Source organism: Suncus etruscus, chromosome 15 (genome assembly GCF_024139225.1).
Source record: "Suncus etruscus isolate mSunEtr1 chromosome 15, mSunEtr1.pri.cur, whole genome shotgun sequence".
In the NCBI taxonomy this organism is placed as follows: Eukaryota; Metazoa; Chordata; class Mammalia; order Eulipotyphla; family Soricidae; genus Suncus; species Suncus etruscus.
The window spans coordinates 77,182,972-77,196,592 of NC_064862.1; the positions used below are offsets into that span (position 1 = coordinate 77,182,972).

At 50.1% G+C, this 13,621-nt stretch overlaps 2 protein-coding genes across 5 annotated transcripts in view; one reads left to right on the forward strand and one right to left on the reverse strand.

The window, feature by feature from the left end:
• Positions 1-13,621, forward strand: part of USP42 (ubiquitin specific peptidase 42) — a 204,892-nt gene that overhangs the window by 98,544 nt on the left and 92,727 nt on the right. The gene's annotated exons all lie outside the window — the stretch shown is intronic.
• Positions 1-13,621, reverse strand: part of EIF2AK1 (eukaryotic translation initiation factor 2 alpha kinase 1) — a 29,777-nt gene that overhangs the window by 1,588 nt on the left and 14,568 nt on the right. For 2 of the 4 annotated variants that reach the window (XM_049788609.1, XM_049788612.1), the window contains 6 exons: positions 13,228-13,549; positions 10,435-10,573; positions 8,765-8,865; positions 2,121-2,235; positions 1,836-1,918; positions 997-1,230 (listed from right to left, as the gene is read on the reverse strand). In XM_049788609.1, the coding sequence (XP_049644566.1) occupies positions 997-1,230; positions 1,836-1,918; positions 2,121-2,235; positions 8,765-8,865; positions 10,435-10,573; positions 13,228-13,549 (994 nt within the window). Of the gene's footprint in view, positions 1-409; positions 765-982; positions 1,231-1,835; positions 1,919-2,120; positions 2,236-8,764; positions 8,866-10,434; positions 10,574-13,227; positions 13,550-13,621 lie in introns of those variants that run through there. The other 2 variants (XM_049788611.1, XM_049788610.1) reach the window with 2 other exon arrangements.

A 13,621-nucleotide genomic window follows, 5' to 3' on the forward strand; every position in this document is an offset into this window, starting at 1 on the left:
GATCAAACCGAGGTCCTTCCTGGATCAGCTGCATACAAGGCAAATGCCCTACCACTGCACTATTACTCCAGCACCACCAGGTGTGTCCTTCCCCCCCCCCCCAAAAAAAAAAAAAAGCTCTTGAGAAAGTCCCGGGGCCGGAGAGATAGCATGGAAGTAAGGTGTTTGCCTTTCATGCAGGATGGTGGTTGGAATCCCAGCATCCCATATGGTCTCCTGTGCCTGCCAGGGGCGATTTCTGAGCATAGAACCAAGAGTAACCCCTGAGCGCTGCCGGGTGTGACCCAAAAACAAAAACGAAAAAAAAAAACAAAACAAAAAAAAAAGAAAAGTCCCAAGCATCCAGTGGAAGAGAGGGGCTGTGTTGTGCTCCCAGTGACATGCATCAAGCCTATCCTTGCCCCACAGCAGGTGAAGGAGTGGAAATGGGGGGAGTGAGGCCTGCACCACGCCCACCCCAGCAGGACAGACCAGAGCCCCCACACTGCCAATCTACTCTACAACCTGATTGCCCAGGGCCAGCTCAGAGATGACAGTGGTCCTCACCCAAGTCTGTCACGACATGTAAGAGGTGAGAGGCCAGAGCAGGAAAGATTCAAGAACCCTCTAACTTGGCCAGAAGTTGCAACCAGGTCCTTAGGGCACTATGGAAGGACTGTCCTGCTCCGTGGGCCAACAAAGCCAAGAGCACTGCCACCTTCTTTTCAGACACCTTCACCTAAGCTCCATCAAAGGTGTCCCCGAAAGGGGCCGGGAAGGTGGCGCTAGAGGTAGGGTGTCTGCCTTGCAAGCGCTAGCATAGGAAGGACCGAGGTTCGATCCTCTGGTGTCCCATATGGTCCCCCCAAGCCAGGGGCGATTTCTGAGCGCATAGCCAGGAGTAATCCCTGAGCGTCAAACGGGTATGACCCAAAAAAACAAAAACAAAAAACAAAAATAAAAGGTGTCCCCGAAAGCCTCCCATAGCACCCCACCAGCCCACTCAGCCATACGCACGTTGCTAGGGGTCTGGAAGAGTTGGCTCTGCAGCAGCTGTTCAGCAGATGGCCGCTGGGACGAGTTCCGCTTCGTCAGCTGCTGGATATACTTGGCTTGCACAGGGCACCTCCTGCCCAGGGTTTCAGGCAGCTGCCCCACTCTTGCCCGAGTCAGCACGTGCGCCCGCTCCATCTCCGTCTCAAAGGGTTGGAAGAGCTCCAGCAGAATGACACCCAGGCTATACATGTCTGACTGCAAGAAGGGAACACCATTAGGAGGAGGAGGAGGAGGAAGAGGAGACTTCCCTGCACCCCGAGTGCGTGCCCGAGGATGGACGTTGTGGGTAGGAGGGCAAGGATGAGGTTCCTGTCTTTGAAGGGCCTCTAAGACCAAACCACACAGGGTCTCCCAACACAGGATGCAGCAGGCAACTCCCCCTCCTCAAAGGCAAAGTGGTGGAACCAGCCACCTAAATGAAAGCAACCGGAAGTGTCACCATTGCCACCTTGGACACTGACAGTGAGTGGCCATACCACTGAAGACTGAGGCATCTGACAAGGTCCCTTGATGTGGTGGATGATGTTCAGAGCTAAAACCCCTAAACACACCCGAACATCCACAAACATAAGTACTTGTTACATGCATCTAGATCGTAAGTCCCAAAAGAATACAAAAAGCTCCAGGTCCTGAGGCCAGAGAGCTAGTATAAGGGCTGAGGTGCAAGGTTTGATCCTGGGGCTCCAGTGGTTCCTCCCTTCAGACCTGGTTCCTAAGCAAATCCTGAGAGAGCAAGCCTCAGGGAATTGCTGGCAGTGGCCCAAAAGTCCAACAAATAAGATACAGGCAGTAATTCCTACCTTGGCATCGTACTCAGACCCTTCCAACTGCTCGGGTGATGCGTAGAGGCAGGTCCCCACTCTGGAAGTATGAGCTGGCATCCCTGCAATGAAGAAGTCACAGGCCAGTCATCCCACTTATGTCAAGGGGATGAGGGGATGCCAACTCGAGGTGCTTTCAGTGCCCAACACCACCATGACTCTCTCTCCCCTTCACTCTCTAGTATGCAAGTGCCCTGGAACGCAGCAGAGTGCAGCCATGGCCCTGCTCAGTGTACACAGGTACCACCCAAACAGCAGACTCACTCTCCCCCTCAGCAGTGGTCCAGTCTGAGTTCCTCTGGATGAGGTCCGTGCAGGCCAGGCCAAAGTCTCCAATTTTCACTTGCTGGTCAGGACCGTGAAGGAAAATGTTCCTGGGCTGCAAATAAACAAGTAAACTCCTTCATGTTCATAGAATAATCAGTAATAACCTGTCCGTATCAGCAATTTTCTACCTAGGAGCAAGTCCTTCCTCAAAAGTGCAAAGTAAAGGACGGAGAAATACGACAGTGGGGAGGGGAGGGTGCCTGCCTTGCACAGAGCTGACCTTGATTCTATCCCCAGCATTCCAGAGGGTCCCCGAGTACTGCCAAGAGTAATCCCTAAACACTAGAGGTGCTCTAAATTGCACTCATACACATAAGCATACGCTGATTTATTGTCTTGGGGACATACCTGGTAATGTTGGGGAGTTACTTCTAGCAGTGATAGAATGGGGGATTATAATATACCAACTATTAACCCAAAACAAAAGTATCCCCCCATCTTCCTCTTTAAACCTATCCCTTGGATATATAAAAGCCCACCCTAATCACTCTAACTTGCTCCACCCTGGTATATTTGGTTCTGGGAGAATAAAGAAAGCAGTTTTGCTTGGTGCATTCAGAGGAACCACAGGCAAGGCAGAAGCTCTATGTCTCTCTCCTAACTGGCTTGGTTTATTAATTCTTCGTGGCTACCCTTCCTGCATAAGACCTGTCTGTCTGGGGATGGAGATAAGGTTTGGGGTGATTTCACAATGCGTGGGGATTTTACAGGGGAACCACGTGTGTACAAAGAGCTCTACAAACCCCCTTCCTGGCCCTAATTAGTGTGTGAAAAACTTTGGGGCCACACCCAGCGATGCTCAGGGTTATCCTGGCTCTGCACTAAGGAATCACTTCTGGCAGTGCTCAGGTAGTGTTCAGCAGTGCTCAAAGTCCAGTTGGATACACTCAAGGCAAGTGTCCTACCCACACCAACCCTCGTGATGTTCCTGTTTCTTAAGTAGTAAGTTCTAAAATATCTCGGTTTCAAACCTGGCACACTGATAGAGGAATGCAATTTGAAAAAGCCTGATATGAAAACAAACTGTGCTCCCGGATACCAGCCCCACAATTCTAGAACCTTCAAAGAAATAAACCAAGGCATCCCAGAGATTCCACACTGTCTGATTCTGAGCAGGAGGGCCCTGGTGCCTTCTGTGTTGTACTCATGAACATACTCCAGAGTAGCAGAAAGGTGCAGAGGAGCTTCAACAGGCTAACTGAGGATCTCTGTGTGGCCATCCTGCATGAGGACTGCACAGCCATCCGCTGGCTGCTGTGGGGTTGCTGTGTGGACCATCCCCTATTCCTGCCGACCATCATCCTCAGGCGAGGGCTGAAGATCCACCAGGTACCCGGGGCCCCGATCCCCCAGAGCCAACTTCAGGGCCCACTTCCTGCCACCTTCCTTGCCCTAGAGTGGCAGCACCTCAAGGTCCATTCAGAGAGGGGGGCTCAAGTCACGGCTCTGAAGGACCACTGGACCCCTAGGCCTAGTCTCCATCTGTTGTCCCAGAGTTGCCACATAAGCTGCTCTATTAAATAGGCCTCTGACTTCCTGCAAGGGTGGGATTTCCAGCTGATTTTTAGGAGTTGGCAAAGTGAAGAAACCCGGGGCTGGAGAGATAGCATGGAGGTAGGGCATTTGCCTTTCATGCAGAAGGTCATCAGTTTGAATCCCGGCGTCCCATATGGTCCCCGTGCCTGCCAGGAGCAATTTCTGAGCCTGGAGCCAGGAATAACCCCTGAGCACTGCCGGGTGTGACCCAAAAACCACCAAAAAAAAAAAAAAAAAAAGTGAAGAAACCCAAAGCTAAGCTGAAGGTGAGAGGCCACCATGCAACAGAGATGCCTGAGACCCTGTTTGAATCCTAGCTCCACATATGACCCTGAGTACAGCCAAGGTCACTCCTGAACACAGAGTCAGAAAGAGCCCCAAACAACCATCTCCCCAAAAGAAAGACAAAAATTGAGCCAGGAAAATTATCTCCTTCCCCCACTCCTAACAACCAAAAACAAAAGAAAACCCACAATCCAATGGGTTCCTTTAGGACTGATGGGCTTTTCACCCCCCATGCTGAGGAGCAGTTAGTTTGGGGGTGTGGAAGAACTCGGGGCCCTTCTGACTCTGGCGTGCAAGGCAAGTGCAGGGTTCCAGTTTTCTCTGGAAGAATCAATGTCCACCACTTTCTATTTCTGTAGCCTTGTGACAAGGCCATGTGGCCATGTGCAAGTGACAGATTTTACTATCTAAAGTCATGGCTCCCGGGTAGTGTGGGCTAGGGTGGGTGGGGACAAGGTATGTTCCAGCACTGTCTTGGGTCATGACACAGCCTCTTCGCCTGCTTTCCTGTGATACAGCCATGCACAGGGGCACCCATCCACCTGGCCGCCGAGTACCACAAAGCAAAAAGCCTGCTCTGCCTGCTGCAACTTGGTGCCAACCCCAAAGTCAGGTAAGTGCACTTCATTCCTCCACTTTCCACTGGGGAAGCTGGGACTGGACAGGTCTGGCTCCCCTTGGTGCCTGAAGTGTCCCAGAGAGAAGCATGTCTCTCACCCCCAGTCAAGACCTGACCTTGAGCGAGCCCAGGGGGACACTCACACAGAGGTCGCGCATGCTCACCAAAAGCACACCTGGCCAGCCTTGTTCTCCCCTCTGCGCCCAGGACTCCCCAACTTTCCACTTAAGTCCTTCCCCACCAGCCCTCCAGAAAGTTGGCCCACCCCCCACTGATTCTCCCCAGCACTCCACGCTTCCTTTCCCCACTCACACAATCCCTAATTCTCATTCACAGGATGTCTACATCTTTCTGATCCACTGGGGAGACGGAGTGGAGCGGAGGGTGGGGGGTGGGAGAACACACACACATAGGTGGTATGGCCACAGAACCCAGGGATAGACAGATGTGCCAATAACATCCTCTCAGGCCGGGTTGACAGAGCCTCAGAAACACTCCCTCACCACAGCCAAAACGAAGGACAGAAGGTCAGCTTGAGAACTCAGTGGCCGGAGCAGAAAATGAAAATGTTTCCCTATGGCCAGAGCAGAAAATGACAATGTTTCCCTAACGTTGGGAGTATGGGACCCACATGCCACCCCAGCCACCCACACATACCAAGTCAGCAACAATACTCACACCCACCCACATGGATAAAAAGGCCAGGAACCAGGCAGAGCCGTGGAAATGGCTTGGAAATGGCTTGAGTGTCTGTGTCCGGTCAGCTCATGCCCACATCCATGCCTGTCAGACCCGGCAGGGGCTGTACCATGGGAATCAATAATTAAGGCCCAGTGTGGCAGAGGCCATCAATCTCATGGAGAGAGAACTTTGCAACAAGGTCTCCAGGAAGTGGTCACTGATGCTCCAAGGCACTCTGGGACCCGAGCACCATGATATACTGAAACCACGAAACCATAAGACAGATCTATGCCCCTTCCCCTAAAGCAGGGGTTTCAAACTCGCGGCCCGCAGGCCATTTGCGGCCCTCCGTACAACATTTTGTGGCCCTGCCCTAGAGGAATCTTTTTTTGTTTTGTTTTGTTTTAGTTGTTTGGGTCACACCCCCCAATGTTCAAGGCTTACTACTGACTTTGCACTCAAGGATCACCCTGACTTTGCCTCCTGCGGCCCCCAGGTAAATTGAATTTGAGACCCCTGCTAAAGTGACTACTCAAGTGAGTTAGCCTTGACCCCTCAGGTTTCAGGATGCTACACAGGCGCATTATTTATATGAAGCTTGAGTTGGGTCCCCTTCGTGAGAAGCAGAACAACACTGAAGCCTCCTAAGATTCCCCGCTGTGGGCTTTGGCCAGCACGAGCCGAGTTGTAATTGTCAATCAATTCCTGTTCCAGGGATGCGGAAGGCTTCACAGCACTTCAACGATTGCTCCTGAACTGTCACGACTCTTCCTCCCTGTGCATAGACCCCAAGAGCCGAATCCAAAGAATCCTGAAGATAAAGAAGCAGCGCGCCGCAACATTGTGTCTCCTCATCCTGTGTGAATATGAACACAGCCTGGACACTCACATGCCCAGTAGCAGTACAGGCAACCTGCGCCAACTGGCCACCAACCACAAGATCTCTCCGGTTTTCTCCATTTTGCTCCAAAACAGGGTCCAGATTAATGCTGCCAATAATGATGGCATGACAGCGCTGCACGCGGCTGCATATATCCTCAATTGGGACATGCTGACGAGGCTCATTGGATGTGGGGCCAATGTCAACCAGGTCGACAGGTCAGGGAGCACGGCTCTTCATCGGGCCGTGAGCGCCGCCTCTGGTAAGGTGGGCCAACAGCTGAAAGTGGGGCTCAGCTGCATCCAGCTGCTGCTGGTGCACGGGGCCAAGATCAACACCCAGGACAGAGAAGGCCAGGCGGCCATCCACATAGCATGTTTCGGAGGCAGAGAGAAAATAATCTACCTCTTGCTGAATTCCGGAGCTAATGTCAATCTTCTGACGGTACACCAGGAATCAGCTCTCTACATGTTCCTCCAGTGCACCCCCAATGTCAGCAAAAAGCTGCTTCTGAACCGCCTGCTCCAGTGTACATATCCTCTGCGGCTGACCAATGACCAGGGCCGTCTGCCTGAAGGCCTCATGCAGCCCGAGTTCAACATCCTGCGGAAAAAGCTTATCCAGCGGTCCCAAACACTCCTGTCCCTTAAGGACATATGCAAGATAAGCCTCCTGAGCCTGTACGGGGAGAGGCACCAACATAGACTAAAGGCACTACTTCCCAAGAAGATGTATCAGTTCGTGTATGGTAGCAAGGCACCACTCAGCTCCTAAAATGAGCAACGCCTCCCAAGTTTTACAATGCTAGTGAACTGCAGGTCATTTGTTCTCGCTCCACAAACCCAGGAAGTCTTAAACCATCATCTTGGATATCCCAAGTGTCCAAACAATAGTTTCGAAAGCTTTTCAAAAATAAACATGATTTGCTTTGTTCCTTTGTTCCTTTTGTTTTTGGTTTTTGTTTTTGGTGTTTGAATCATTTCTGGAGGAGCTCAGGAGTTACTCCAGGCTCTGAGCTTAGAAGTCCTTACCACTGTGCTATTACTCTATCACTCGGGCCCCTAACCTTTGTTCCTTTTAAATGCACTTTCTGTGATTTGTTTGTTTGTTTGCTTTTTGGGTCCAGACACAGCAGAGATCACTCCTGGAGAGACCACATAGCATACCGGGGATTCAATCAGGTCAGCCTAGTGTAAGACAAGTACACTACCCACTGTAGCATCTCACTGGCCCCATATTTCCTGTGATTTCATTTTTTTTGAAGGGGACCATACCCAGCGGCACCCAGGTTACTCCTGGTTCTGCACTTAGAAATCTCTCCTGGCTCGGGCCAGAGTGGTGGCCCTAGAAGTAAGGCGTCTGCCTTGCAAATGCTAGCCTAGGACGGACCACGGTTCGATCCCCCAGCTTCCCATATGGTCCCTCAAGCCAGGAGTGATTTTTTTTTTTTTTTTTTGGTTTTTGGGCCACACCCGACGGTGCTCAGGGGTTACTCTTGGCTGTCTGCTCAGAAATAGCTCCTGGCAGGCACGGGGGGACCATATGGGACACCGGGATTCGAACCAACCACCTTAGGTCCTGGATCGGCTGCTTTGCAAGGCAAACACCGCTGTGCTATCTCTCTGGGCCCACCAGGAGTGATTTCTGAGTGCATAGCCAGGAGTAACCCCTGAGAGTCACAGGGTGTGGGCCACCCACCCCCCCAAAAAAAAAAAAAAAACAGGAAAAAATAAAAAGAAATCTCTCCTGGCAGGCTCAGGGGACCATACGGGATACCAGGGACTAAACCCTGGTCTGTCCTGGATTGGCTATGGCTCTCTGATTTAATTTTTGCCTCCCAAAATGCATCAAAATAATTTAGAGCATATCAAAGAAGTGAATGTATTTTCTCTCCTTGATTTTTGTGTGTGTATATAAATTATAGTCATTAAAGAGTTTTTTGTTTTTATATTTTATGCTTTTGGTTTTATGTTGTTTATTTTTGCCATGCCAGGGATTAAACCAAGGGCTTTATTCTTGAAAGTCAAGCCCTCTACTACTGAACTATATATCCCCAATCTTTTTTTGGGGGAGGGCCATATCCAGCAGCGCTCAGGGGTTACTCCTGGCTCTATGCTCAGAAACCACCCTGGCAGGCACGGGGGACCATATGGGATGTCGGGATTTGAACCATCGTCCTTCTGCCTGGAAGGCAGACACCTTACCTCCAGGCTATCTCTCCGGCCCCTAAATCCCCAATCTTAATGTGTTTTAAAAATCAGCAATAGGGGGCCCGGAGAGATAGCACAGCGGCATTTGCCTTGCAAACAGCCGATCCAGGACCAAAGGTGGTTGGTTCAAATCCCGGTGTCCCATATGGTCCCCCGTGCCTGCCAGGAGCTATTTCTGAGCAGACAGCCAGGAGTAACCCCTGAGCACCGTTGGGTGTGGCCCAAAAACCAAAAAAAAAAAAAAAAGTAATAATAAGCCCGAGAACATGAGCACACAATTAGCATGTGTCAACTTCTGTTCACAGGGCTCCCAACATATCCTTCTTACCAGAAGCTGCCATAGCTTCTCCCCAGCAGGCACTCCACTTACCTTTAGGTCTCTGTGCACAATCCCCATGCTGTGTATGTAAAATACACCTTCCACCAACTCCTGAAAGATTTTCATTGCAACACTGGCCATCACATAAGGACCTCAAAGCAAAAATACAATTGTATGTCACATTTTTGCTTCTGAAACTAAACAGTTAGATAGCAAACATTTTCTAAAATACCATCTCAGCCCTAGCACTATTTGGCCCAAGGCTGATTGTTTTATAGAAGTGTTAAATTTACCGAGCAGGTCCAAGGGGCATTTGCCCTGCACATGGTAGACACCATTTAGATCCAGGCACCTCATGTGCCCCCCTGAGCACCACAGGAGTGATCCTGAGAACTGAGGACAAAGCTAGGAGTAAGCCCTGAGCACCACTGACCATGGCCCAACCCCCCCCCCAACACACACACATCAAAAAAAAAAAAAAAAAAAGAAAAAAAAAGAAAAAAGTGGGCCCGGAGATATAGCACAGTGGTGTTTGCCTTGCAAGCAGCCGATTCAGGACCAAAGGTGGTTGGTTCGAATCCCGGTGTCCCATATGGTCCCCCGTGCCTGCCAGGAGCTATTTCTGAGCAGACAGCCAGAAGTAATCCCTGAGCACCGCCGGGTGTGGGCCCCCCCCCCCAAAAAAAAAAAAAAAAAAAAAGAAAAAAGAAAAAAAAAAGTGAGATCATCCAGACCAAACACCTTGCATTACAGGTGACGCAGGCTGTCACCCAGCTGCTATTCCCAGCCATTACCTAAAATACTGCTTCTGTCCCATGATTCCATCCAGGTTGTCAGGGCCTATTTGATGATCCTGGTCTGTGACAGTCTCTCAGACTTGTCCTCTTTAGGGTAATGGCCTTGGCAATTCTGAGAAGTACTCGTCAGCAATTCTACACTGTCCCCACTAACGGGACCTGTTTCTCCCATCATAGGCCATGCCCAGGGAAAGAGAAGCCAAGAGAGATGGTGCTAGACCTCCCTGCTTCTCTAAGACATGCCGTCACTGGGCCCGGAGAGATAGCACAGCAGTATTTGCCTTGCAAGCAGCCGATCCAGGACCTAAGGTGGTTGGTTCAAATCCCGGTGTCCCATATGGTCCCCTGTGCCTGCCAGGAGCTATTTCTGAGCAGGAATAACCCCTGAGCACCGCTGGCTGGGTGTGGCCCCCCCCCCACAAAAAAAAAAAAAAAAGACATGCCATCAGTAAGGGCCGACATCACTGTCGGGACCTTGACAGCCACAGAAGTCACATTTGTCAGGCTCTCCATTCTAGTCCTGCTTTTGGTTTGGGTTTTGGGCTATATCTGGCAGTGCTCAGGGCTCACTCCCTGCTCTGTGCTCTGAAATCACTCTTGGTCCTGTGCTCAGGGCTTACTTCCAGCTCTGCACTCAGGGAACACTTCTGGTAATAACCAGGGATTACTCAGGCTCCATGCTCAAGGATCACTCCATGCTCTCTGCTCAGGATTCACTCCTGACAGTTTTTAGGGCTCATTCCTGTGCTCACTCCTGGTGGTACTCTAGGATCGCTTCTGCTGTGCTAAAGGCTGACTCCTGGCTCTGCTCAGGGTTCACTCCTGACTCTTGCTCAGGGCTGACTCCTGGCTCAGGGCTCACTCATACTGTGCATAACTCTGGCTTAACAGACAGGCTTTTCCCAGCACAGTCCCTGGCAGTACCGGAGCAGCGGCGCAGAGGATTCTTACAAGATGCTTCGTCCATGCACTCCCGATCCCGTGTGTTTCTCTCCACGATCCAGTCCCACAGTGAACGCTTGCACAATTGCATCTGGATGTGGAGCATCAGGTGGTACTGCACCTGGGGGGACAGCCCAGGGGACACTGTCACTCACCCAATGAGCCACGACACCAGCCCAAGCCAGCACTCAAAAGACCAAAGTAGAATGAAGGAGACAGACGAGGATGCTGCACTTAACAGGCCTATCTAGTCCAATGGCCAGGGATCACAGGGCAGCTCTCCATGTGACACAGTGCCAGAGACCAGTTTGCTCACAGAAGTATTTTCTAAAGTGGTCACCATGGCAATAACAGTGGGAAGTGATCACTGGATAAGAAATGATTGCTGAAAGGAGGGACAGTGATATCATGATACCCCTACAGTGACAGTCCTGCAAACCCCAGAGCCTAAAAGGAAAAGAAATGTGTCTTCGGGGCCGGAGAGATAGCATGGAAGTAGGATTTTGCCTTTCATGCAGAAAGATGGTGGTTTGAAACCCGACATCCCATATGGTCCCCTGAGCCTGCCAGGAGCGATTTCTGAGTGCAGAGCCAGAAGTAACTGTTGAGCACTGCCAGGTGTGACCCAAAAACCAAAAAAAAAAAAAAAAAAAAGAAATGTGTCTGCCATGGGGCTGGAGCAGTGATGCAGTGGCAAGGTGTTTGCCTTGCACGCAGCCAATCTAGGACAGACTGCGGTTCAATCCCCCAGTATTCCATATGGTCCCCCAAGCCAGGAGCGATTTTTGTTGTTGTTGTTTTATTTTGTTTTGTTTTTGGGTCACACTCTGTGGCGGCAGCACTCAGGGGTTACTCTTGGCTATGCACTCAAATATCGCTCCTGGCAGGCTCAGGAGACCATATGGGATGTGGGGATTCAAACCACCATCCATCCTGGGTTGGTCGCGTGCAAGGCAAATGCCCTACCACTGTGCTATCTCTTCCACCTCACCAGGAGCAATTTCTGAGCATGTAGCCAGGAGTAACCCCTGAGCATCACTGGGTGTGGCCCAAAAACAAACAAAAATATGTGTCTGCCAGAGAGGCAGGATAAGGAGCAGGGGAAGGTCAGGGGGCGTTGGTGAAGTGAAAAGACAGTGGCGAAGGAATGGGTGCTCTAACATTGTAAAGAAACTGTGTAAAGTGTCAAAGAATGGAGTCAGAGCAGTGGCGCAGTGGTAGGGTGTTTGTCTTGCATGCAGCTACCCTAGGACAGACCTCGGTTTCCGGCGTCCCCCAAGCCAGGAGCGATTTCTGAGCACATAGCCAGGAGTAACCCTTGAGTGTCATCGGGTGTGGCTCAATTTCCAAAAAATAAATAAATAAAGTGAAAAATAAATAAATGAATGAAGTGTCGGGGCTGGAGAGATAGCATGGAGGTAGGGCGTTTGCCTTTCATGCAGAAGGTCATGGTTCGAATCCCGGCGTCCCATATGGTCCTCTGTGCCTGCCAGGGGCAATTTCTGAGCACGGAGCCAGGAAAAAACCCTGAGCACTGCCGGGTGTGACCCAAAAACTACAAAAATAAATAAATTAGGGCCGGGCGGTGGCGCTAAAGGTAAGGTGCCTGCCTTGCCTGCGCTAGCCTTGGACGGACCGCGGTTCGATCCCCCGGTGTCCCATATGGTCCCCCAAGCCAGGAGCGACTTCTGAGCGCATAGCCAGGAGTAACCCCTGAGCGTTACCGGGTGTGGCCCAAAAACCAAAAAAAAAAAAAAAAAAAAAATAAATAAATAAATAAATAAATAAATTAAATAAATAAATAAATGAAGTGTCAAAGAATGGCTTTTTGGGGTTCTGTGTACCCTAACATTTGCACAAGCTTTGGAGAGCTTTGCACTGACTAATAACTAGTTCAGGAAAAGCTAAGCAAAGATTATGCTCATTGAGAAAACTAGGAAAATGTTCCAAAATAATATAAAGAAATCACAGGATTCTTATTTCAAGGCCTTCATACTTAACTTCCTTGTGTTTGGGTGACCCTATTCAAGGCCTGTGCCTCATATAAAAGACACAGCTGTCCACATTTCCAGAGAATTTATTCTGCATTTGTATAACAAGGGACTACAGTACTGGCAAACATGACAAATTATGTGTAGACCTAGTTAAAGTCTAAGTTTCTTGATGTTTAGTTTTGGGGAAGCCACACCAACTCCACTACGGAATTGCTCCAGCAGGCCTCAGGCCCATGCAATGTCAGGGGTCCAACCTAGGGCTCAGCAAGCAATGCCTGTGCTTCGGCCCTCCTAAGCTATATCCCGGGCCTGAAAATTCAAATGTTCTTTTTAAAAAAAAAACACAAATGATGCAAAAACAAAACAAAACAAAACAAAAAACACAAATGATGGCATCCTTGGAGGTCACACACAAATCAGTGTTAACGACAAGTGTATACTAAGGACTGACCAGCTGTCCTAATATCACCTCCCAATATGGGACATCTGATGCGAAAATATATTTATATAACATGGGGTTATCTTACAACAAAAATAGATGAATGATGCGTCCAGCTGAAGAATCAACAGAGACAGGAATAAAGAAGGAAGCAACATGGGCAGGAATCAGAATAGGCTCTAGGTTAATAAAACAGGGAATACCTACAAAGGTGTGTCCCACTAGAAAGTGTGAGAAGGGCCCAGGCAGGAGTAGGGGAGGATGGGTAAGTCAGGCCACATCTCACCCCCTGAAGAGGGTGAGCAGGGGAGAAGAGAGGAGAGGAGTGCTCTAAAGACACACCTGACACATCTCTGTCTGGCCCAACAAGTTCCGGTTCTCTCCCGAGGACTCCTCGCTGGAAGTGGCTGTGAAATCATCCTCGGTGTCAGAGTCAAGTGGCGCTGGCAGCCCAGGCCCAACCATCGAGCTAGACGACAAATCGCTGTCTGGGTGCCCTGGAGATGACTTGGCTACGTGGCGGGGCACATAGTTCGCCAGTCTATTATTGGGAGCTACCAGGTCACCCCCAAAAGGCTGTTGCTCTCTTTCTGAGGAGGGGTCAGCGAAGATGATAGAGGAACCACTACTGCTACTTCTGGCTTTCTCAGCATCATACTCATCCCTGTAGAAGATGAAGAAACAACAGTAAAGGTACATGGCAGGTTGGGGCTGGAGCAATAGTACAGTGGTAAGG